Source organism: Rhodamnia argentea, chromosome 4, assembly GCF_020921035.1.
Source record: "Rhodamnia argentea isolate NSW1041297 chromosome 4, ASM2092103v1, whole genome shotgun sequence".
NCBI classification, from domain to species: domain Eukaryota; kingdom Viridiplantae; phylum Streptophyta; class Magnoliopsida; order Myrtales; family Myrtaceae; genus Rhodamnia; species Rhodamnia argentea.
In genome coordinates this window covers 2,260,650-2,283,680 of record NC_063153.1, presented here as the reverse complement: position 1 = coordinate 2,283,680, position 23,031 = coordinate 2,260,650, and the positions used below count along the sequence as shown (strand labels likewise).

The following is a 23,031-nucleotide window of genomic DNA, read 5'->3' as shown; positions in this document are numbered from 1 at the left end:
GACGATCGCGTCCTTCGTAACTAATGATCGACTCTCGCAATCACATGACAACCAAGGTCGCCATAGCTTGAGTATGATACGAATCATAAGGTTGATACGCGTAACTCCTAAAGAGCTGCTTGTTAGTTTGAGATAAACCGAGTTGCAATCGATTGGGATTAGCCACTAAATTGGACTTCGAACTTGGGCATCGGACTTTTAAGGATCACAATATGAATATTTTGGATGTCGCCTCACCAAAGTCAATTAAGTTTACGATTCGTCCCAAAATGATTAGAAAAGTGAGCTATATATGGAATTAGAAATTACTCTTTTACCCTTGGATTAGAGCTCATTCCTCAAGTTAGATTAAGGCAAAGCAGTCTTTAGATTTGAGTTGGATTTATAAGATTGCCCCTCTTGTTGTTATTTGCAAGAAGCCAAAAGTTTGAACTATTGGTATGACTCCCTAGACAACTCTCCTTAAAACCCTCAACCACCTAGTCTACTAAGCCCCCTCAAGTCAAAAGCCTAGTCTAAGACAACCCATCACCTCAATCTCTCACTCTTTCCCTTAGCTTTGGGAACAAGCTCTTGAGAAGCAAGAGCTCATTTTCACTCTCCATCTCCCTTTTCTCACCACCATCTCCTTCTTATTGCCTTGTCCGTTGGTCACCGAGATGCCTCACCACCACCACCATCAACCACCCTCCTCTGCAAGAGCACCGTGAGCCTTGAACCGTCGTCCGTGAGCCGTTGAGAGCCCGCAAAGCTGAACCAAAACAGCTGCTGCCCTGCACTGGAACTGTGGACTTGTAGGGCTATTCTAAGGAGTTTCTTGAGTTGTTTCAAGGTAAGAAACTCCATATACCTCACTTAGTATGTTAGACAACTTGTGGAAGAAGTTTGGAGTGGATTAAGAGGATTTAAGTGGCTAACTTCAAGCATTTTCCTTGGACTGAATCAGCCCTCAAATCTGTTCCAGATCTAGTCGTGAAGTCTTGCCGCCCCTTGGTTGGCTTTTCAAGCTTGAATCTTGTGGTAAGTTACTCTTAAACTTAGTATAGGACTTTAGGTTACTAATGGATGATTTAGAATTGGATTGATAGGATTTTAGGGTAGTTTTTGTATGAAGAATGTGTGAAACCCGAGAGACCCTTTAATCCCGTTTTTCAGCGCGCGTCGAAATTGAAATGGCTCGTTCGAGGTTGTCCGGAGTCCGAATTGAACCCCTTTTCCTCCCACACGACCAAAAGATCATGAGGAACATGATTCTGAGTTAGGATTGCTCAAAAAGAAATTAGAAAGATGTCATTTTTTCTGAGAGTAGGTCTGGATGTAGAAATCAGTAGGTGGATACCGCCGAGGATGCATGGACATGGCTAAATTAACTTGCTTGCACTATATGTGTTTGGTCTTGAGGTGCCCTTGTGGATTGATTACTTATCGTTATTATGTTTGGCTATGGTTTGCCAATGTGAATTGAGCATTTGGAATTGACTAGCTAAGTACCTTGTATTCGGTCATGAGGGATTGAAATGATCGATTGGCTAAATTGATAAATTGCTCCTAGTATGTTTGACCTTATGATGTGGAACATGAATGAATTGATGTGTTTGGGACATAGTGGACGAACCATGAGATGTCCTTTGTGATTGTGCAATTCATGTTTGCTCGAACAAATGCTATGGTTAGTTGGCATGGCTTGTGTTGTTTAGGTCATGATTGACCTTGAATTCAAGTTTGGCTAAGCGAATGAATTGATTATATATATGTGATCACATAATACCCTGAAGCGTGATATGCGAGGAATTGAATTTATCTTGAGGAGTTAAATGCGAGATAACGACTTGATGCGTGTTTATGCGAGTCTTAATATTTATAATGACTTGATGCGTGATTACGCGAGTCTTAATGCTTAAAATGGCCCGAAGCGTTATGACGCAGGCACTTGGCAATCCGATGTCAATGATTAGTATGTGATTGGAATACACGATAGGAAACACCCTTTATGATTTTGTGATTTGTGAAATGTCCAAGTACGAAGCTCGACCTTAAAACCGTAAAGCATGACTTGAATTGCGAACTTCTAACTTATGATTGTAGTGTGATTTTGTCGTTTTCCTTGCTGAGCACTTTTCCCTTTGAGTAGAATTACATGTTTTAGGAATTGTCTGGAGGTACTACTAGCCTGGTCTAGGTTTAGGAATAACTTGCTGAGATTTATTCTCACCCCGTTGTGGGATAACAATTTTCAGGTCCCAAATCATGAAGTCCCATGATCGCCATGGATTGGCTTTTGAAGATGCCCTTTTGAAGTAGATGAACCGTTAACCTTACCTGACCGTACTTCTCTTTGTAGTCTTAGAGCTGCTTTTATATTTAGGGTTGTGTTCGCCCGTATAGCTCTGTAAGGTTAAACTTCATCTACCTTGTTTTATTAAAAGAAGTTGTATTTTAAGAATTATCAAGTAGTAACTTTTGAAGTCAATTTGACGTTTTTAAGAAATGTATGGAGTAAGTTTTAAATCTCTCTTTTACATCCTAAGCCATTGTATTTAATTCTGTTGTATGGAGTGTAGTTCTCGCTTCCGCATGTGCTTATCATTTCATGCTTAAGTTCGTTGCCATTGGATCCCTGGGAAGTTTATAAACTTACAGCCCATGTGGGGTGTTGGCGTGCTCGTATGGTTCGGGGCGTGACAGCTTGTCACTCCCGTGGAGTGCAATTGAGTTAAAGATCAATTTTCGAGATAGTGATGTACAAAACTTCCTTCGAGTTGATCACGGCTCCCCCATCGCTGAATTAAAAATCCTAAAAATTATCGCAAAAGTTCAGTTGAGTCCTAAAACTTTTAAATGTATAATTGAGTTCTAAAATTTATCAAATTGGTACAATCAAATCCTTCCATTAACTCTTCAATGTGGCTAACGAAAAATATTGATGCAAAATTTTTTTACTACTTTTTTGGTACACATGGCATTGATGCAGCGCCCACCAAGTGCCACATCAGAATATTTTTTAAACAAGCAAAATAAAAAGGAATAAAATTGCTTCTTCTTCTTCTTCTTCCTCTTCGCATTATCCTCGTCTCTTTCCCATCATCCTATTTCATCCCTTCGATCTTTATATAAAAAAAAAATCCTCGTCCCATTCCCATCGTCGTCTTTATCACTTGAAAATTATAAACACAGGAAAAATGGGATAACATTTATTCTTCTTTCTTCCTGTTGATCCTCACTTCTTTTCCATCATCGTCCCATCATGGTCTTCTTCTTCAGTTCAATGAGTGCCTATGGATTCTTGAGGTGAAAAATCAGAGATTGCTCCATTTTTCGTGAAAATATAACTTTTAGAGAAATATTTTTCTAATTTTTTCGTCATTCGATTCACAAAAATAAATGAGTTAAGAAAAATATTTTATGGCAATGAAAAAAGCATATTCAAAAGTGAGGAAAGTAATTTCATCTTTCTAAAAATAGAAAATCATTTTCCTTGAAGACCAATCTTTCTCTTCCCTCTATCTACATTTTTAGTATTTTATATTTTAATATTTTTTAATTTTATTTATTTTTAATTTTTTTTCTTTCTTCGTCGGAAGCTAGGCCTTGATGATGGATGACAGCTTAGTAACCGGCCACATACGTGGTCCGGCGAGCCTCAAGCGGTCGTCTCCGGCTGATCGTTGGTGGAGAAAGGAGGAAAAAGAAAAAGAAAGAAAAAAGAAAAGAAAAATAAAAAATAATTAAAAATTTGATTATTTTTTAAAAGAGGAATAGACAATTTAAATAAAAATAAAAAGACAAGAAAAAATAAAAATAATAAATTATTAAAAGGTGTGCATGGAAGAAAATCAAATCCGATTTTCCATATCAAATAACGAAAATATTTTTTAGTTCATTTTCAGGTTACAAGTGAACACCAAAAAATCCTAAAAAATATTTTCTAAAAGCATCACAATTTTCATGAAATGAACGGAACATAAGTGTAGTGATGCATGAAAAATCTGTAAATGCCTTACTCTGAAAGAAAACCCGATGAACAAAACTCTACCGAAGCTCAAATGACCTAATACAACTCCAATAGATTTGGCTTCATAGCTGGAGCTATGGCCGTTTGAGCTTGAAGCTAGCATCAGCCATGGTCGCTTAAGGTTGAAGCTTGTGACCATGACCAAGAGCTCCGGCGCAGCTTCAAGCTTGAGCCCAGATCTCCGTAATCTTCGTCGCACATCTCGAGCTCGACGCCAACTATGCCGAACTCCAATTACGGCTTCGAGGTCGGCCTCAAATCTAACATTCAAGCTCCACTCGTGACGGTAGCTTGAACTTACATCTAGAAGTCGTGCTCCGCCACACGGCATCGAGCTTGACCCTATATTCACTTGAAGAAGTTGAACAATAGCAAGGGGAGCACATGTGAAACCGAAGAAAAGAAAAAAAGAAGAAGAAGAAAAAGACACGTCGGGGCCATGTGTTTTTTTTTTTTTCAAAAACTTATAAAAGAGCCACTTCAGCATTTTTGTTAAACAAACATTATAGGTTTGTTGGAAGTCTTTAAATTTGTCAAACTGATGCAATCAACTTGCTCGTTAACTCTATCAAACTTGACTAACGAAAAATACTTATATGAATTTTTATTATTTTCTCTCTCCTATATGGTGATAATGTGGCTAAAACATAAAACTAAAATAGATTTCGTTTTGATAAAAATCTAATTTTTAAAACAAAATTGTATATAAACTACATTAAAATAAGCCAATTTTAGAAAAGAAAGAAAGAAAAAAAATGCTAAAACAATCCTCATCGCCACCGCCGCCCCACCATCACCGGGAAGGGCCGACAATGGTTGGGGAATGGTCCGCAAGTCCAATTGCGGGCGAGGTCCGGCGACCCTCGTCGATTGGCAATCCTTGCCTGCGGACAACAATGATCACTGACCCTTGGTTGAGGCTCGATCCTCGCCAACCATTCTCTCACCATCTCTGGCCCTTCTTGATGATGGTAGGGCAACAGTGGCTAGGGCTACAGGCCCTCACATGCTTTTTCCTTCCTTTTTTCATTTTTTGACTTTCCTTCTTTTTAATATAACTTAAATAAAATTTATGTCAAAAATCAATTGGACCAAAACAATATCATTTTAGCAACATCATCTCCACGTAAGATAGATAAATAATAAAAAGAAGTCCTATCAGCATTTTCTTTTAGTCAAATTAGACGGAGTTAACATAAGGATTTGATTGCACCAATTTGATAAGTTTTGGACTTAATTACCATTTTTGAAAGTTTTAGAACTCAATTGCACTTTCTTAACAAATTTTTGGACTTCCAAGATAGTTATCTCTTATAGGGAAAAAGCCACAAAAAATCTCTAACCTCTAACCTATGTCTACTTTGACACATTTACCCCGAAACTTTTTTCTATGGCATCAAAATTTTCAAACTATGCGCACTACATTTACCATGAATTTCTTTATGTGACATAAAAAAAAAAAAAACCCAAACTTGTACTTATTTGACACATTTGCCGTCAAATGATTTTTTAGCCATAACAATGTCGTTTTTATTTCAATTCACCCATCCGGGTCGCTATGTCAACATTTTCTATTTCATGGCGTCTATGTAGGCGGATTTTTAACGGTCCTCATTGATAGAAACTTGACGGAAGATAAATGTGTCACACAGGTACAAGTTTGGAATTTTTGGTATCACGAAAAAAAGTTTATGGTAAATATGCCATAGTGGGTATAATTTAAGGGGCTTTTGGTTACTTTGCCCTTAAATAAATTAGACGGAGTTAACGAACAAGTTCGATTGCATCAATTTGACAAGTTTCAAAATTTAATTACACTTTTTGAACGTTTTATGACTCAATTGCACTTTCGCAATAAGTTTTAGGATTTCCGGTGCACTTGTTGTCTCTTAAATCTTTGTGGTCCATCTATAGACCGTTGATCATAATCAGACACGCCTCACGTGCCTTTTGCCCAATCTCGAACTCGCTTCATCGCGCTTTCTTTCATTTTTTGATAGAGTTCCATCTTTTCTCGCATGTCTAAACCCTTTTAGCCACTAGTCTTTGCGTGAGGGGGCGTGTTAAGATACTATTTATGACACAAACAGAATCCGTGCTCCCATAGTTTCAGGGCAAAACGGATTTGCTCCACACAGCGTATATGGAGCTCCATGATTCAAGGAGTTAATGAATGACACAATCGAATCTAAATCAAAATTCGAATGGCCGTCCGAGCGTCAAGTCTTTCTCCGAGTGGGGCTTCACCCACGTGGGACTGCTGCAATTCGTGTTCTTTCCTAGTACCCTGAGGCAGACATCGGGTGACATGTGAACTGGGAATGGGATCTCTGTCCCCAGCGTCCACGCGGCTCGAAGACTAAAACTCTATTGGCTGTCCAAATTTCCTTCCTTCTTTATGTTCTCTCACGATGTTTCATGGAAGAAGAAGGCGAAGACGGAGGAGAAGAGCGACCGAGAAACAATTTTCATTCACCACGTGATGAAAGTTGGGAACGATCCTTCTCACTACCCCCGTGGAGTCTTTTTGCGCTCTCTCTCTCTCTCTCTCTCTCTCTCAGTGCGTATATATAAAGCCTGCCCTCTCTTTTTTTAGCAGCCACCTCATAGACTCATTCTCTTTGCGTCTCTCTCTCTCTCTCTCTAACCCAAACAAAACACAGGGAAAACAAAAACCCACAAGCACAATATGGACGACAATGTTGAGGAATACCAGAACTATTGGGAGACCAACATGTTTTACCAAACTGAAGAGCTTGACAGGTTTCCATCTCTCTCTCTCTCTCTCTCTCATCCACAAACACACACAGGAGCACTCCAAATCGATTAACTAGTCCCTGCCCCTATACTTTGCTTAGATCATCACATCAGAAAAGTTTGGAAAATTATGACAGTTGGGTGGATGAGGCGATCTCCGGTTACTATGACTCGAGCTCCCCAGACGGGGCGGCATCCACTGCGGCTTCCAAGAACATCGTGTCCGAGAGGAACCGGAGGAAGAAGCTCAACGAGAGGCTATTTGCATTGAGGGCGGTGGTGCCCAACATTAGCAAGGTGATGACCATGACCCCCATCGATTGCAATCAGAAGTACAATCACAGTTGCACATGAGACTTTGCTCTCCCCACTTCAACAACAGAGTCTTGAGAGTGATCGATGTTGTCACTGATGTTGTTCTGTTTCTGCTAGACTTGAGACTGTAGTCATGTCTAATTTTGGGTTGAATCTAATGGGTATGGTGCTTTTTTATTTTTGGGTTCAGATGGATAAGGCATCCATCATCAAGGATGCGATTGACTACATCCAAGAGTTGCACGAACAAGAGAGAAGGATCCAAGCTGAGATTCTGGAGCTCGAATCCGGCAAGTTGCAGAAGGGCCCCGGTGGTTACGACTTTGATCAAGATCTTCCGGCCTACTTGAGATCTAAGAAGAAGAGGACCGACGCGTTCTACGACTCCGGGGGCTCGCGAATCTCCCCCATCGAAGTCCTCGAAGTAAATCTCTCCTCTCTCTATATTGCGGTCCCGGAGTTGTATTCCGGACCAATTTTAATTCTGGGCCTGCTTATTTTCGATCTTGAACAAGAATAATTTCCAAGCTTACTGAGCTGTCTTAATAGAGATGCGAATCCGAGAATTCCGGTCAATCGAAATCCTTGCGTGGATTATATAATTGGGTTGGGACGACAGACTCGCCTAACATTAATAAATAGGATATGGTTGGATGATGTTCATCGAATTGATTTGGTCAATAATGGAAAAAATATGCAGCTGAGGATCACACACATGGGAGACAAGACGCTGGTGGTGAGCTTGACATGCAGTAAAAGAACGGACACGATGGTGAAACTGTGTGAAGTGTTCGAGTCTTTGAAGCTCAAGATCGTCACTGCCAACATCACTGCTTTCTCTGGCCGGCTTTTGAAGACAGTCTTCGTTGAGGTCACTCCTCTCTCTCTCTCTCTCTCTCTCTCTCTCTAGAATTTCAGATTTAAAAAGGAGAAATTTGTCGACCCGTTTTAGTATTTGGATATACAATAATAAATAGCAGGGTAAAAATCATGGCCGTGAATATTGAGTTAAGTTTCGTTTTTTTTTTCTTTTTTTTGGTTCCCTATTTATTTGGGAAATTTGTCCTCCATGTTCCGACCATGAATTAAAGTAGAGCGTTGATGGTTCAGTGAAAAGTCTGATAGGAGGGGTGACGTCATAGTTTAATGTCTTGGTGCTAAAATAAAAAAAAAGAAGCTAGGGTAAATTACAAATTCCATTCTCAATTTTGCTCCTCATATCAATTATCTTATATTTCAAAACCTACAATTACCGTCCTCGTCTTTTAAAATGGATTTCAAATTCCTTCTTTGATCATACCAAGCTTCCATTTTCTTCCTCAAGTAATCCCTTTCTCATCCTTGCATTTGTTTTCGAGGTTCAGATGTGCATGAGAGCAAATAAGTCCTTTTAAGTTGCGCATATGCAAAATATAGAGTATAAAACGTGAGGAGAACATTCTTTATGGAGAGCAAAGCTGAGGATTCTTTTTATAACTATAGAAAGAGTAATTAAAATATGGGAAGGAATGCACCTGCCAAAGAGAATAACAGGTAGCTCGAAGCTCGAGTGGGCTTGATGATGAGTGCGTTATTTTACCATTCTAAGAACAAAGGGGTTGTAGCATAATGGGATATCTCAAGTCTCGAGAAATCTTGACTCGCCCGTGTCAAGAGAAAAAAAAAGGAATTTCCTCAACAGGGAGAAAGATTTAATATTTACCTAATCTCGATTTTTGAAAATAGAAAGATAGTAATAAGCTTTGTTAACCGAAAAGACTCTTTTGTCCATGAACATATGGTGATGTTCGCATTTTTTTTAATCGAAATGATGTTCACTTTGAAAGCCGAAATATAAATGAAAACACATTCTTGCCACAACTTTTTAGAAACACATTGGGGCCACTTAGAAGTGGCATTGTCAAATAAGAAGACAATGCAGATTTTGGTCAGAAAGAAACAAAACCACTAAAAACGCAGATGAAGTTGATTATCACCATACCAACCTCTTCCTTATCTACATATATATATATATATATATATATATATATATATATATATATATATATATATATAGTGGTAATGCCCAACTTAAGAAGAAAATAAAAGAAATATTTCTGGATGGTTCTCATTCATAGAAGGGGGCATCAATGAAGGGTGGTGGGTCCTTTTGAGTTGGGAACAGATAATGACTTTTACTTTATAATAAAGTGAGAGGAGCTCCTGGATGCGTACGATTTAGGGCAAAAACGCAATGGTTTCTTCAGTATGGTCCGATGCTAACTGGTCAGAGAAAAGAAAAAAGTTAATTCCTTCTTAAATAGGGGATATAATGGGGCCCCATCTAATCATATTTCCACTTGTTTTTTGGTCGGAATTTCCACTTTTTTTTATTTTGGTCGTTGAGATTTCCACTTTAAACGGTGAGGTTTGCCCCTTTTTCCTCGGCAAACTCGTCGTTTGTTTAGGTTGTGGGTTCCCCCTTAATTGCCCAGAAGAGCACACGAGAAGGCGGTTCTGTGCTCCGGGCCGAGGGATCTTCCTTTCGTAATTTGTGGGTAACACACAAAATTTTGAAAGACTTATAATTAATGTGTGTGATTTACTTTCTTTTCTAATCCGACGGCCATTAAGGAATCTAGATCTGTCCTCCATGGATCATTAAAAACAAAAAAAAACAACTTTTGATGCTCCCTCGGTCCGTGAAACATCATTATAACTAACCACATTTTTTGTCCTTTTCTGACTTTTAGATAGAATATGAATTTGGTGTGGGCACCTTGCACGGTACCGTGACCCAACGGATTAGTATCCACCATTGATAATTGCCACAATGTTCTTAATAATCTAGTGTCGCTTAATGATATCTATTATTAACTTTTCAAGGGGCTTAATTAACGATGATAGTATAGAAACACATTTTTTTTTTATATACGAGATGCAGAGATTAGGAGGAAAATTGGATGCAAATGATGATATTCAAATGATTGCCTCCTCTTAAGTAAGATCCATAGCTGTTTTCTTTTTGTTTTTTTTGTTTTTTTGTCTTTTTGTTTGAGAAAGAGATCTTGAATTTCCAAATCATCGATTTTGTGTCCGCTATCAATCGAAAATATACACAATAACGAATGATTACACATCTATTTATGCATTAATTGTTTGCTTCGTTGCCCATTGGGTAGGTCATATTGACATTGTGTTAGTTGAGAGACTTTAATACTTCATTTTTTTTAAGATGGGATCGAATAATTACGTGAAATGACTTCTGAATTTAAAAGACAAACTGAGATTGTCATCTACCTCGTAAGATCACAAGACTTATCATTTAAAAAAAAACCATGAAATGGTTAAATTTCATCATCATAGTTTGCATCATGATCACACACACACATATATTTATATATATATATTTATTTATTTGATATCCCCTTATATTTGAAAGTTAACTGCTGTTTACAAAATATTATCTCATCATCAAGAGAGATGAATCATGAGCTCAAAGTTAACCGATTCAAATTATTTTCGGTTGCATTTGGCAAAGTGAAAAACAAGAAACTTTTGGGTGCTCGACAATGACGATCGAAAATTTTGCAAGAAAATTTTTTGCGAGACTTAGACAGTTGTAGCAGAGATCAAGCCACGTCAGAGAGAGAAGGTAAACCATGATTTTCCTTGAGGAAGACTTATGTTTTTTTTTTTTTTTTTTTTTTCAATTAGTAAGAAGGAAGAAGGATACGATGTGATTAAATGCCCACGAGGAGCTCGTGCTGGTCCACGAGACGCGTATCGAAACGTGTTCCCAATTTACGTTCTTGGTCATATGATGGTTGTTTGATTTCTTCGTTAGTATTAATGTTAATCGAGTCCCACGCGGGCTGTTACGTCGCTTTCACACGCTTCTTTTCCTTCGCACGTTCTCCACGTCATCTGGACGACCTAACTAACGTTCATGCCGATCATCTTCCCTCTTTTGTCTTCATTGTTGTTGACTCAGTCACGAGACAATCAAATTTCGCCTCCGTTTATTTTACGAAAAATTTTAATTTTAATTTTCTTTAGAAGATAGTCATTTATATTGCTTGAAATAGTTAATCAATAAAAATATTTTCGTTATTAATAATAATTTATGTTCAGATATTTCCGTGGACAATATAAATATTTCTCGTTCATTCATTTTGAATTTTTTTTTTTTTCGTGAAAAAGGCGGGCCCTCAGAGAAACTGAGTTGTGATCACCTAAGCCAAATTATAGGCATATAAATGAATGAATAAAAAAGTCATATGGAAGGGTTGCCTCTTTATCAAAAGAACTAGCATGGTCCCCGCTTGTTTCCCGCGTTACGTATTTTGCCTTTTTGTACACTAGTATTGCGCAACTGTGGGACCCATTTCTGGACGGTGCAAGTATTAAAACGGAAGCATAGCATAATCGAGAAAATTTAGATTTTGATTCTTGGCCATGTAGTCTTTGAATAAATAAGCCAACTTTTAACGTCTTAGTGGCCCTATCCCGCACAAGATGTGCGGGCAACATCCACGTACGTGTACTTTTCAATAATTGAAGGCTTGAGAATCCAATTATTGACTCGATGACAGGACATTCGGTGCTCCCAAAGTCTAATATTACCACCGTCGTGTCTTGTCCGCTCTTTGTTAGCTGAGACTTTCAGGTTGACCCACTAGGATGGAGAGGGAGGGTGCTTGAACGAGGCTGATAGTGCCTCGTGGGTCATCTGGTTCCATATATCTTCGACACACTTGGATTCCGATAAGGAAGATCGAGTTAGGTCGATATCAGTATAAGAATTTAGGATCGAACTCACCCTGTTTTTTATGTGTTCATTCGATGCAGGCGGACGAAAATGAGAAAGAGAATCTGAAAATGAAGATCGAGACAGCCATTGCGGCGCTTAACGACCCGCAGAGCCCTATGAGCATTTGATGAATGGCATGAGAAAATTGCCCCAGAAAGCTTTCTAGGAATTGCGAGTTTTTGTGCCCCCCATCTCTCTCTCTCTATCTGTGTCTGTTGTCATTGTTCCTCCGTATTCTTGTCCGTGCCACGACGAATGTATTACAAGTCCAGTCAGTGTAGTCACCCAAAGTCGAGACCTACTCGTCTCTGTTGCTCAGCCTGTCTTTGCAAAAACAAAGAAAGGGAAGGCAAAGAAGTATGTTCCGACGATTAGAGAGTGAGTACTGTAGTTTCTTCTTGGTATCACATCTCCCTTCGCCTTGTCACTTTCATTTTGCAAAATCTACTACAAGTAGACCCGAATGACTGTTTCTCAGGTTCGAGCCTCAAACATAGAGTAAGAAATCAAAATCACTGCCTAATCCACAGAAGATTCAACACCAAATGCATAAGTCTCAAGATGTGTCCAGACTCTAACCTAAACTGCTCACCAAATATGGCACAGCTATAGGCCATGTCACGGCCCCTTGCAGAGCAGATTACGAGAGCTGATCGACGCAAAAAGCAAAATGAAGGAACTTGAATTCGCATAAAATCGCCTTGACCACTCAAGAATAAGTTCTGCAGTACACTCTACTCTGAAGCTCATTCCTTCATATGCTTAAACAACACAACCCCAACGTGCATAACTACACTTTAACATGATAGAAAGTGGTCGCTAGTAGTTTTACAGCTACTGATCTTTGTAGAGAGAGGAACAAACTCAAGCAAAGCTTTATACAACCTTCCCCAAAACTACAAATAATTGAAGGGAAGACAGCTCCCATAGAAAGCAACAAGGCAAATTCGATCTGACGCTTCAAAGCCTGAAGCTGCTGTAGCCTCCTAAACTAGAACCATAACCTCCATACGGCTGTGATGAGAACGACGAAGATGTGTAGGATGTATCACCCAACTGAGAATATGACCTCAATCCACTGTCTACCTTGCCATAGCTGCTGGTGACCGGCTCCTTATGACCATTGATAAATTCCTGCAGACAAATGAATTGATTTAGTCTTACATTTGACACCCTCATATTGTTTGACTCGGTACATTTGAAACATCGTAAAACCAGGATTTATGTGATCCTTCAAATTCCGAAAGCTCTATGTAAGATCACAAGACAAACGAAGGAAACAGAAATAGACAACATTGACATGGTAGGGCTATCAGGATTCCTAAAGGCCTAGCAGATTTTAAAGAGGAATTTCACAGGATCACAGCTGGCGCAAAAAAGAAAGAGCATTTATGTTATATAAATAGGCACATGCATGCCAAATTTACCATACAATAGTTCTATACAAGATATATTGACCACAATTAGACAGCATTGTATTATCATGCTACATGCACGCCTTTTCAAAAAGAACTGTAATAATGTGAGCAGCTTCAAAACCAAACACAAGTTAATTAAAGAATAAAAAAGCAGGTAAAATCCATGTGCTGCTTACCTGAATCAGTTGTTGTGCTGTCTGAACTTCAGATGTAGTGCCTTTTATTTCTACGGTTATTTCATCAGGTAGTCCTCTGCTCTCCTGCACAGTTAATATGGCCCCACTAGTTCGACGAATATATGCAATGTTAGCCCCACCAATGCCAATGATGTCCTCAGCATAAGTCAATGGTATTTGCATTGTTTGCACAACCTAAAACAGGAGAAACAATTATACAATGCACCAATACAAAGGAAAAGACAAGAATAGCTTACCGACTTCAATATGAACTCAAAGTTTTTACTTTTTCAACCAGCCAAAGATTGATTCTATTATGCAGTAGATGTAGTGCACTAGTCATTATAATCTTAGATTTTTCAGAAATATAAACTTTAAGTCACATAGAAGAGAACAGAAAAGCTCAATTTGGTCTAATCTGCTATCATATACTCCTTCCATTAAGAGTCTGGACAACTCCGTCTAAACATTAATTTAAGCATCAAAGCAGAAACAAAGCCTTTAGCCTGGTAAAAAACGAACAGGAGAGAATTTCAAGCAGAGATTCACTCTGAAGACCAACAAAAAGTACATCAACTAAGAAGCTGAGATTTTCCATAGCATCTGAATGTCATATGCGGGGAAGCAAATTGGAAGTGACATTAAGGTAGGCATGGCTGGTGAGCACATTTACGCGCGTGCGCAAGAGAGAGAGAGAGAGAGAGAGAGAGAGAGCGAGAGGGAGAGGGAGCGGGAGCGGGAGCGGGAGCGGGAGCGGGAGCCGGAGGGCAAGAGAAGTGTGTACAATTGTGGGTGTCACTTCATGTATTTTGGAGGGATTTCATTGGGCCTGCGTGTTTTAGTTCTTGTTACAGAGGGAAGAACTAGAGAATATTCAAATATCACCACAGAAACTTATACAAGAATCCTGACATCGAATTTCGAACCAGAAATCCACGAAATAAAAACATGTTTAGAAAGGGAGAGCTGGGAAAATGAGCTACTACTTTTCAATTATTGTCAGGGAAGTGGCAGCGCCATCTCAATTTTGCAGTAGACAAGATAAGTAGAAGAATAGAATTCACAGAAATTAGCCTAACAGAGCTAGGCCAGTACTGAAAACTTCATCCAACAGAGTGCAAGCATATATATGTATAAAAATGTAGGTGAATCCAAAAAGGGGGCCAGCCAAAAAAAAAAATCCAACAAGGGAAAATAGAAGAAGCAACTTTTTCATTGTGCCTTTCTCATATTTTCCCTTCTGCATGATACTGAGTGTTTTGTCATCTTATGGTCAACCACGACCAATGCACTGGCATCCTTGAGAAAAGCAATTCCCAATTACCCAAACTCGCCAAGGGGTTAAGAACTGAAGTGAAGTGCTGCACAAAGTATGTGAGGATGCACAAATCAGGAAGTACAAAACATCCAATTTCTAAGGCGTTTTTGCAGTAAATCAAGCCTAAAAATGATGTCCACTGTCAACATGGTGCATATCAGGGATTTCCACCAGTACTATATGATGAAGGGCTGGAAAGAAGGCCTGTGGAGTTAAATTGTAATCACACCCTGACAAGCACGATCAAATTCTTCTACTTTCAATGGACCGGTCAATATTAGGCCCACTCATGGAGTTTAGTATGTAGAGTTCATTATCTAGACTGCAGGCATCTCCTCATTGAGTCAGGCTCATAAAGATACGACATATCTTCAGCCAAGTCTAGTAACTCGTTATCCTTCTTTTCCCGGTTATGGAGGTATTTTATGAAGGAGAGGAAGAATTATGAAGATACTGTGTGCCTCTGGTAGAAATTTGTCGATGAATGGATGCCATGCCTTTAATACAGCAGATGCGACATTTTTAATAGCATAAATCCTTTTAAATATGCTACTTCTAGATCTATCTATATAAAAAGAAATAGAAATAGCCAAGTATATGGGCTGATGCACCCCATTGGTGCCTAAAATACCGAATGAGCCCTAAACAGTTAATGAAATCCAAGAATGATCAAATAACGCTTCAAAATAAACTTCATACAGCAGACAGAAGCATTTCGCTTCCCCAAGATAAATCAAATTATATACTAACCATTTCTCACAGTTACATCTAGGTTTCATAGATAACGGCACTACAAGAGAGTTTTGCAAAAAGGCAAAATTAACAAAAGAAGCCAAATGTATAGAGAAGAACTTACCTGAGTGACAATAGGAGCTCCTGCACGACCAAACCTTGCCGATCGGATTGCAGCCATTGAGGGATCTTGTCCATAGAGTGAAACTCCGGAGCGTGCAATTTGCGGCTCCAACTGACTTTCACGATCAATGAAAAGCGATTCTCTCTTTGACGAGAGTGGATAATCGGTTGTCATTCCAGTTGGAGCAGTATGCAGTACTGACTTGTCACTCCAAGTCTCAGATGCACGATCTTGTTGGGCTGCATTATTGCACTAATGGATGGGAAACGAATTAGTACTTAAATGCAGAAAAATATAGGCAACAACTCAGCATATGAGGTGCACACAAAGTATAACTCAGCATATGAGAACTTACGCTCTTCTCAAAAAGAGGAAGAACACTATGATCAACCAAGAATTTCCTCAGGTGTCTAACTACTGCTTCTACGGCTTTAAGAACCTTTGATGCCTCTCCCTGCAACTCCACGATTCGCTCATCCGTAGAAGCATAAATTGGCAACTCACCTGCCATCCAGGATGTTTTAGAATAATTGACAGTGTATTACTGTACCAAACTCAGCCCGAAGATAATGATATGAATAAGGAACTGGGATAAAAAGAAATAATTGGCTCAACACTATTTGTCAAATTTCATTTAGGAACAAGGAAACAAAGTAAACAAAAATTGAGGGGATACAGAGAGAGATGGAGAAAGTAAGGAAACTGGTTGAGTTGCTGCGCTACCTAATTAGAATTAGACAAGACAGACTTATCTACTAGCTTTTACGGATGAGTCAGACGACAAATACAGCATAACCAGATAATACTAACCCAAATCATCTATTAACGACACTCTACTAAAGCAAAAATGTCCTCCAAAAGTTCTTGGCATCGTGTCTACAGTTGACTAACATTAGCACCTCTGAAGTACAAAGTTCAGTGATTCAACTACCAAGAAACCTCTGGAAGGATGATTACCACCAGAGGAAGGAAAGGATAAATTAGTTACTAGAGATCATGCTCAGCAGAGAGCAAGTTTGACTAAAATGGCACAGACATCCCAGGGTGACCGTTTGTACATACACTGAATGTGTGAAAAATCTCAGCTTATATTTATGTACCTCTAAATTCCAACCCATTAATGAAAATCCTGCTCTGCTTTCATATGCTTATGGAAGAGAGGGCCACTTTGGCTGGGCACATCAGTGAACGAGCAAACAAAAAATATTGAAGTGAGGCCTATGAAAATTAAGAAGCAAGAAATTTTGTCCAAAATGAATAAATGTAGCATTTTCTTAGAGAAACAATAACCATTGACGCAAGAAACAAATTCAAGATCAAACCCAGGCCAGTGTAGACACGAGAAAATGGTAAGTGAAACCTATAGACAGATGAGATGCGATTGGGACCACCATGATCCTTCTATAGGATGGCATCAAGAACTGAGTCGAACAAAATGCAAATCCAAAAACTTCTAATTGCTTGTCTCTACTCTGTATCGTGATTACCTGGTAATAATACCACACTGACAAATTATAGTCATACAGTAATATCTCCATTCCTGCTGTAACTGTGATCCGTGTCCCCTTGACAAGATCGGGAAGATCTGGATGCTAGCTACATCAATCGTACATTCCGAATCATCTTAAGTGTTCTTCTATTTTTTTCTCCCAAATCAAATTAACATGTGCTTAGCATGCCTAAATGACTTCATGCTTCTAAATTACGACTAATTTTAACAGGTAAATTTCATATTCAACACTTGAATAAGATATTTTATGCCAGATTTTTAAAAGAGAGCTAGGAATACATATGGACCTAATATTGAAATGCCTAATAAAACACGCAGTCATAACTACCAGTTTTTTTTTTTTTTTCCGGCCAGTTTCCATTCATCAACGTGAGTCATGACAAAGGTAGCACCATCTAAATTCAGAGGTGTGCACAACCATAAAGCTTACCTTCTGGTAATACTCTAACAGAAGCTCCAGTACCCTCTTGTATCGATTTGATTAGTGAACCTTGCTTTCCAATTAGATTTATTGCTTGAGTGGAAGCCACCAAAAACCGAATTGAACAAAATGCAACTCCAGCAGCTCCAGACAATTTAGCATCACCCTCATTCTCAGACAGTCCACAGACACGTTTAAAAACTCTTATCACAGCATCCATTGCAGGGGAAAGAGGTATCTCTGGCTCTTCTTTTCCAGATATCAATACCTGCGAAACAATGTATAGCAAATGCAAGATAGGGAAAAATTACTTTCCTTAGCAAAATTTGCCATGGTGTGCAATATAGAAATCTCAAAGTTGAAGCAGATTGCGGACAAGGAGACGCAAGCAGCTTGAAAATGGATAATTGCAGTCATACAACCAAATGTAACAGAACAAATGATGAAGACAAAGCAATGGAACCATAGCAATCAAATTTTCAGGAAATAATCCAAGAAAACTGCCATTGTCTCTAGTTATTTCTGAAGCAAAAACCAAATGAAGAGGACAAAGCCATGTTGTACTACAAGATGCAAAGAAACACTATGGGAGTTCTTTACAATGGACTCCAAAAATATGGGCATATATGAAGAATCCAAATTGTTTCAGGAATGAGCTTCAGTTTTGACATTGAAGATAGATAGAAATAAACAATGTAAAAAAACTAACTGCTAGAGTGGAGCCTATTTCCACATAAGCCTTCTTTTATACACTAAGGTCATATTTGACTTATGCAAGGGAATGCTTCCAGAGGAGGATAAGAGTTCCTCTGGGGTAGAATTTAGTAGGATAGTAATGGAAAAGGTATTCAACTATTAAATAGCCTTCTCTATTTACTTGGTTCACAAGCATAGTGGAAGCAAGGATATGTGCGGGTAAATTACTTTTGTATTAATCCAACTTTGTCCTCACTTTCATGTACCTTACTGGTGCTTCTTATTTTCATCACAAGTCGCTCAACTTTGATTTTCTCTCAACCAAGTCACTTCTTTAGTTCTGCCAAATTTCTCCATGATATTTTCCACTTACTTGTCCATGAGTTTGCTAACCGTGAGGCTATTAGATATGAGCTGGAAATCGAACCATAGGAACCCTAAGCACCAAATTCACCAATCCAATTTATGACATGCCTCATAACCAGACTGGCTTCCATTGAGAAGCTCCTCCACTTTGGAGGCAGCATTCTGAACACGGTGATTGAAGAACAGAAAGCTGGAGGCTATTATGATGATTGTCATAGTCAATGTAACGAATAGCAGTAGAACTATAGGCTGATGGGACTCTAATCAAGTTCACATTACAAATTTTTAAGAAAAAGTCGAGGACCATTTCAGAAATACAGATGTTGAAAGTTGAGAGAGAAGTTATTCCAGTAAGGATAGAGATTTGAAAATCGGGTCCACAGTAAGCAGAGGAATGGACAGGAAAACAACCAAGTGGTTAATCTTCTCAACCAAACCCAAGAAAAGCTATAGCAGTTGGGTCAAATCTGCAGTTCAAAAACTATTCATCAACCCGAATATGATGTTAGATGCAGGTTTTATGTAGCTGAGAAAAAAAAAATTGCCATCAAAGATATTCTTTGCTCAATAACCACAGAAACCAGAAGACGTGAATGGTACATGAAGAACGAGTAATAGCAAAGCAAGCAAATAAATCAAATCCATAGTCCTAAAAGTGTAGCCAAAGAACCCTAGTTCATTTGTTCTTTCCCTCCTGACCCCAACGATTACAAAAGAACTAGATGTCTTCAATCCAAACTCGCTCAACATGAGTAAATCTAGTAAACGAAAGAGAATGCCCAACACTGACCAGGCCAACTACAGAATATAAACTCCAATCGAAAAGCAGAAAGAGCAAACCCTAGGAAACTTACAACACGATCGGGAGTGCCGACAGGAGCATCAAGTACGCGAATGCGAGCGCGAGTCTCCTCACACATCTTCTTGATAAGCTCCCCTTTGCGACCAATAATGCTCCCGACCTTGAGAACCGGCACAACGAGACGAAAAACGCAGTCGCCAGGCCATCCCGGCCACCTCTTATCAGCTTCCGCGGTGGCCTGAGGAGCCGATAGGTCGGCCTCCGCCTGAAGAGCCGATTGGTCGGCCTCCGCCTGAGGCGGCTCAGCGGACAGCTCAGTTCCTGCTCCGTTGGTCGATTCGTCCATGGGATCGTTCGGCATGGCGTTCAAATCGGTAACTCCGGAGGCGGAGAGCGGTGGCGATTGGGGCTCGGATTCGAGGTTGTTAGCGGAGGCGCTTTCTATGGAAGTGGCGGTGGTGGCGGCGGCGGCCATTGATGCGGCGAGGGCTGAGAAAGGAGGAGCTGAGGGAGAGACCCGAAGTTTTCTGGTAAAAAAGCCCGTAGAAGAGCGGAGGAGTGAGTTGTGATTTGGCGAGTTTGGGGGTTTGGGGAGAGTTGTTATGCTTGGCATAGGGCCGAAAGTGAAGAAATCCTTTTCGCTTATTTATTTTGAAAAGAGAGAACTCACAAACAGCTTATCGCAAAAAGAATTATTTATTCGGAAAAAGTACACTAGAAGTCTTATAACTTGTGTACGGCGTTCACTTAAGTGCCATAACTTTCAAAACGTTCACTTAAGTGCCATAACTTTTAAAAATCGTTCATTTGAGTGCTATGTCGGAGCAAAATCGTTCACTTGAGTGCTACAGTAACTTTTCCGGCGTGCCACGTCGCCTTTCTGGCGTGCCACGTCAATTTTCCTACGTCTACAGTAACTTTTTCGGCGTGCTACGCAAACTTTTCCGGCGTCTACGGTAACTTTTTTTTTTTTTGTAAGGTGTCTACAAGAACTTTTCCGGCTATCACATCGCCTTTTCCTACTGCCACGTCAACATGGCACTTAAGTGAACGATTTTTAAAAGTTATGGCACTTAAGTGAACGTTTTGAAAGTTATGGCACTCAAGTGAACGCCGTATAAAAGTTATGGCACTTCCGGTGTACTTTTCCCTACTTATCCTTTCCATTAGAACCAAAGTTAAAATGAATTTTGTTACCGGATGTCTTAGCGACGGATGAAGAACAGAATTGTTCGATTTTTAAATGTTTCGTTGGATTTATCTCGGCAACTCGTCATTTGATAAGGGACAAATTCTATGGCAATTTCGGATCGTATTTATCACTAGAGCACAAAGAAACCAATACATCTATTTCGACGAAATTTAATCAACATCAAGGTACACAATAATTTGTTGAAATTTAATCATTGGCAAAACGAAACGATAGAGAGATACAACATGGGAACCGAATTGATGAAAAAAATCTGAAAGTTACAAGTTAGAGCATGTCGAAATTTAATTGACAAGGAGATATTTAAAAGCTACAATTGTGATACGGATTTTAAAAAATAATCAAAAGATAACGAGTCTTTTTTTATTCGCAGTTCCTACTACCCACAAGTATTAGTATTTATAATATTTTATAATGTAATTGCTCATAATTAGTTCTTGATTCTCCACGTTTTCCTTGCCACCTTTACTCTCATCCAGGTCATTACTCCTTCAAATTCATTGAGATTTTCGGCTCTTTGTCTATTGATGTAGTTACTGCCATGATTTATTATTTGAAACTTTAAGGGATCGGATTGACATTTAAGAATAATCTCCAAACCAATATAAATGTGCACAAAAACGTTCATATAGCCGAAGTGAGAAAATGTAAGAGTCTTTTTGATGTGGGCTGTATTACTAAAGATTGATATTTACTGTTTTACGGGATTAATCTAATAAGGTAAGATATAAAGATGTAAGCTACAATTTTAATCCTTTTGCAGCAACCCAAGAATAACACGTATAGATATACGAATCACGGTTTCATAAAATAGAAGAATTGACGCATCTTGTTTCGAATTATCGTTCTTGATATGGAATTTGCGACAATCCGATACTCAAGAGCTTCTCCTCTATGAACCCTTTTATCACCGAATTTAATGAGACGGCCCCTCACTTATCGCTTCTAACTACTCTTTATGTGAGGTTATGTAAACATTAGGATTTAGAGGAGGAACTTGAGTTCTATTTATAGATATTGAAACATATCCCCCCATTATAGATAAGGTTTATCTCGGCCCACACTATCCAACTCCATATTAGACTAAATAGAAAACTATATATCTCTTCTTTATTAGACCAATTAATATTTACAATAATAATTAATAAAGCCAATATAAATATATATTCTAACATTCTCCAACTTGGATTATATTAATTGAAATTGTACTGTATATGAGCATATTTATATTTATATTAGTATAGAGATAATCCTTAATAGTCAATCCAATCCCATAAAGTCTTAAGCACTGAATCATGGTAGTAACTAGGGGTGATCGGTTCCCGGTCCGGTCCGGTTCCAAGGCGGTTCCATTGGATTGAACACGTGCCAAAAAAAAATTTGTACCATTCTTGGACGGTCCCGATCTAGAAAATATAGAAATTGGACATTAAAAAATTTCGAGTTCATTTCCTAAAACAGGTTTTTCAAGGCAAAGTTGAGAACTTTTTACAAGATTGTTTCCAAAATGCAGATGGAATTCAAGCAAAAACGATCTCCCTTTGGGTCAAAAACGGCCCAAGAACCGATCGAGGCAAGATTGAGATGGGGATTTTGTTTGGGGACTAAAAAGGCAAGATCGAGAAAACTCCATGCGCATGGAGTTTTCTTGATCAAAATATAAAAAAAAAATCGATCGGTCCGGTCCGGGCGGTCCGGTCCTGGGGGACCCTAGAATCGGGAACTAGATCGTTCCCTCTAGAACCAGGAACCGGACCACCGGTCCTTGTTCGGGCGGTTCGATTTGCTCACTCCTAGTAGTAATCGCATCAAAAGACACATAGCCATCTATCGTCACAAATGCTCTTAACTTTACTAATATAGATCCAATATGGTAGTGTGACAAATTGATAACATCTCAAATTATAGAAACCTTATATGTTATCCTCATTGTCAATTACCATTCTCTTATTTTATGTGCCACGAAACCCGATGTGTCATAAAAGAATATCTTTAAGGCTCCAATGAACCAACATATGTCTTACCATTACGCTTAACTATACTTTATGTATAATAAGACATAAATACACCAGTATCACTCAAGGTTTACACAATGCCTTGAGATTTTTCTTAATGTTGACACTCGATTTTTTTAATCAAGTTTTCCTTAGTTTTAGTTTCTAAAATTCATCAAAAATTTATAAAAAAAAAAATCAAAAAATTAAAAAATCAAGATTGGAAGGATTGGCCAAGCATAAGGAACCAATTTTGAACAAAAAATAATTTTTCATATTTTTCACATTTTTTAATATTTTCGAAAAATAGAAAAATGCAAGGAAATTCATAAAAAAAAAAAAATACTTCTCGAGGTCACAAAAATATAGAAAAATTTCCAATATTTTT

The 23,031-nt window shown here is 38.7% G+C and overlaps 2 protein-coding genes and 1 long non-coding RNA gene across 4 annotated transcripts; 1 reads left to right on the top strand and 2 right to left on the bottom strand.

Moving 5' to 3' along the window:
* Positions 1-4,149: 4,149 nt before the first annotated feature.
* On the bottom strand, positions 4,150-12,016 carry LOC125314594. The gene is made up of 3 exons (XR_007198072.1): positions 11,882-12,016; positions 4,778-4,781; positions 4,150-4,160 (listed from the first exon to the last, which is right to left on the bottom strand). It is a non-coding gene; the product is annotated as an uncharacterized LOC125314594 (long non-coding RNA).
* Positions 6,600-12,276, top strand: LOC115754625 (transcription factor bHLH35). 2 transcript variants are annotated; one of them, XM_030693704.2, is made up of 5 exons: positions 6,600-6,775; positions 6,907-7,066; positions 7,275-7,508; positions 7,785-7,955; positions 11,915-12,276. In XM_030693704.2, exons 1-5 carry the CDS (start codon positions 6,702-6,704, stop codon positions 12,002-12,004), a joined length of 729 nt encoding a protein of 242 aa, XP_030549564.1. In that variant the 5' UTR covers positions 6,600-6,701; the 3' UTR covers positions 12,005-12,276. The 2 variants fall into 2 exon arrangements, with proteins under 2 accessions (XP_030549564.1, XP_030549562.1); XM_030693702.2 differs by having other exon boundaries at positions 6,601-6,775; positions 6,871-7,066.
* A 335-nt stretch (positions 12,277-12,611) lies between these two features.
* On the bottom strand, positions 12,612-20,052 carry LOC115754624 (RNA-binding KH domain-containing protein PEPPER). Its single transcript, XM_030693701.2, has 6 exons — positions 19,492-20,052; positions 17,585-17,843; positions 16,000-16,148; positions 15,645-15,896; positions 13,471-13,665; positions 12,612-13,010 (listed from the first exon to the last, which is right to left on the bottom strand). The coding sequence occupies exons 1-6, from the start codon at positions 20,050-20,052 to the stop codon at positions 12,837-12,839; spliced, it is 1,590 nt and encodes a 529-aa protein (XP_030549561.2). The 3' UTR covers positions 12,612-12,836.
* Positions 20,053-23,031: the final 2,979 nt, after the last annotated feature.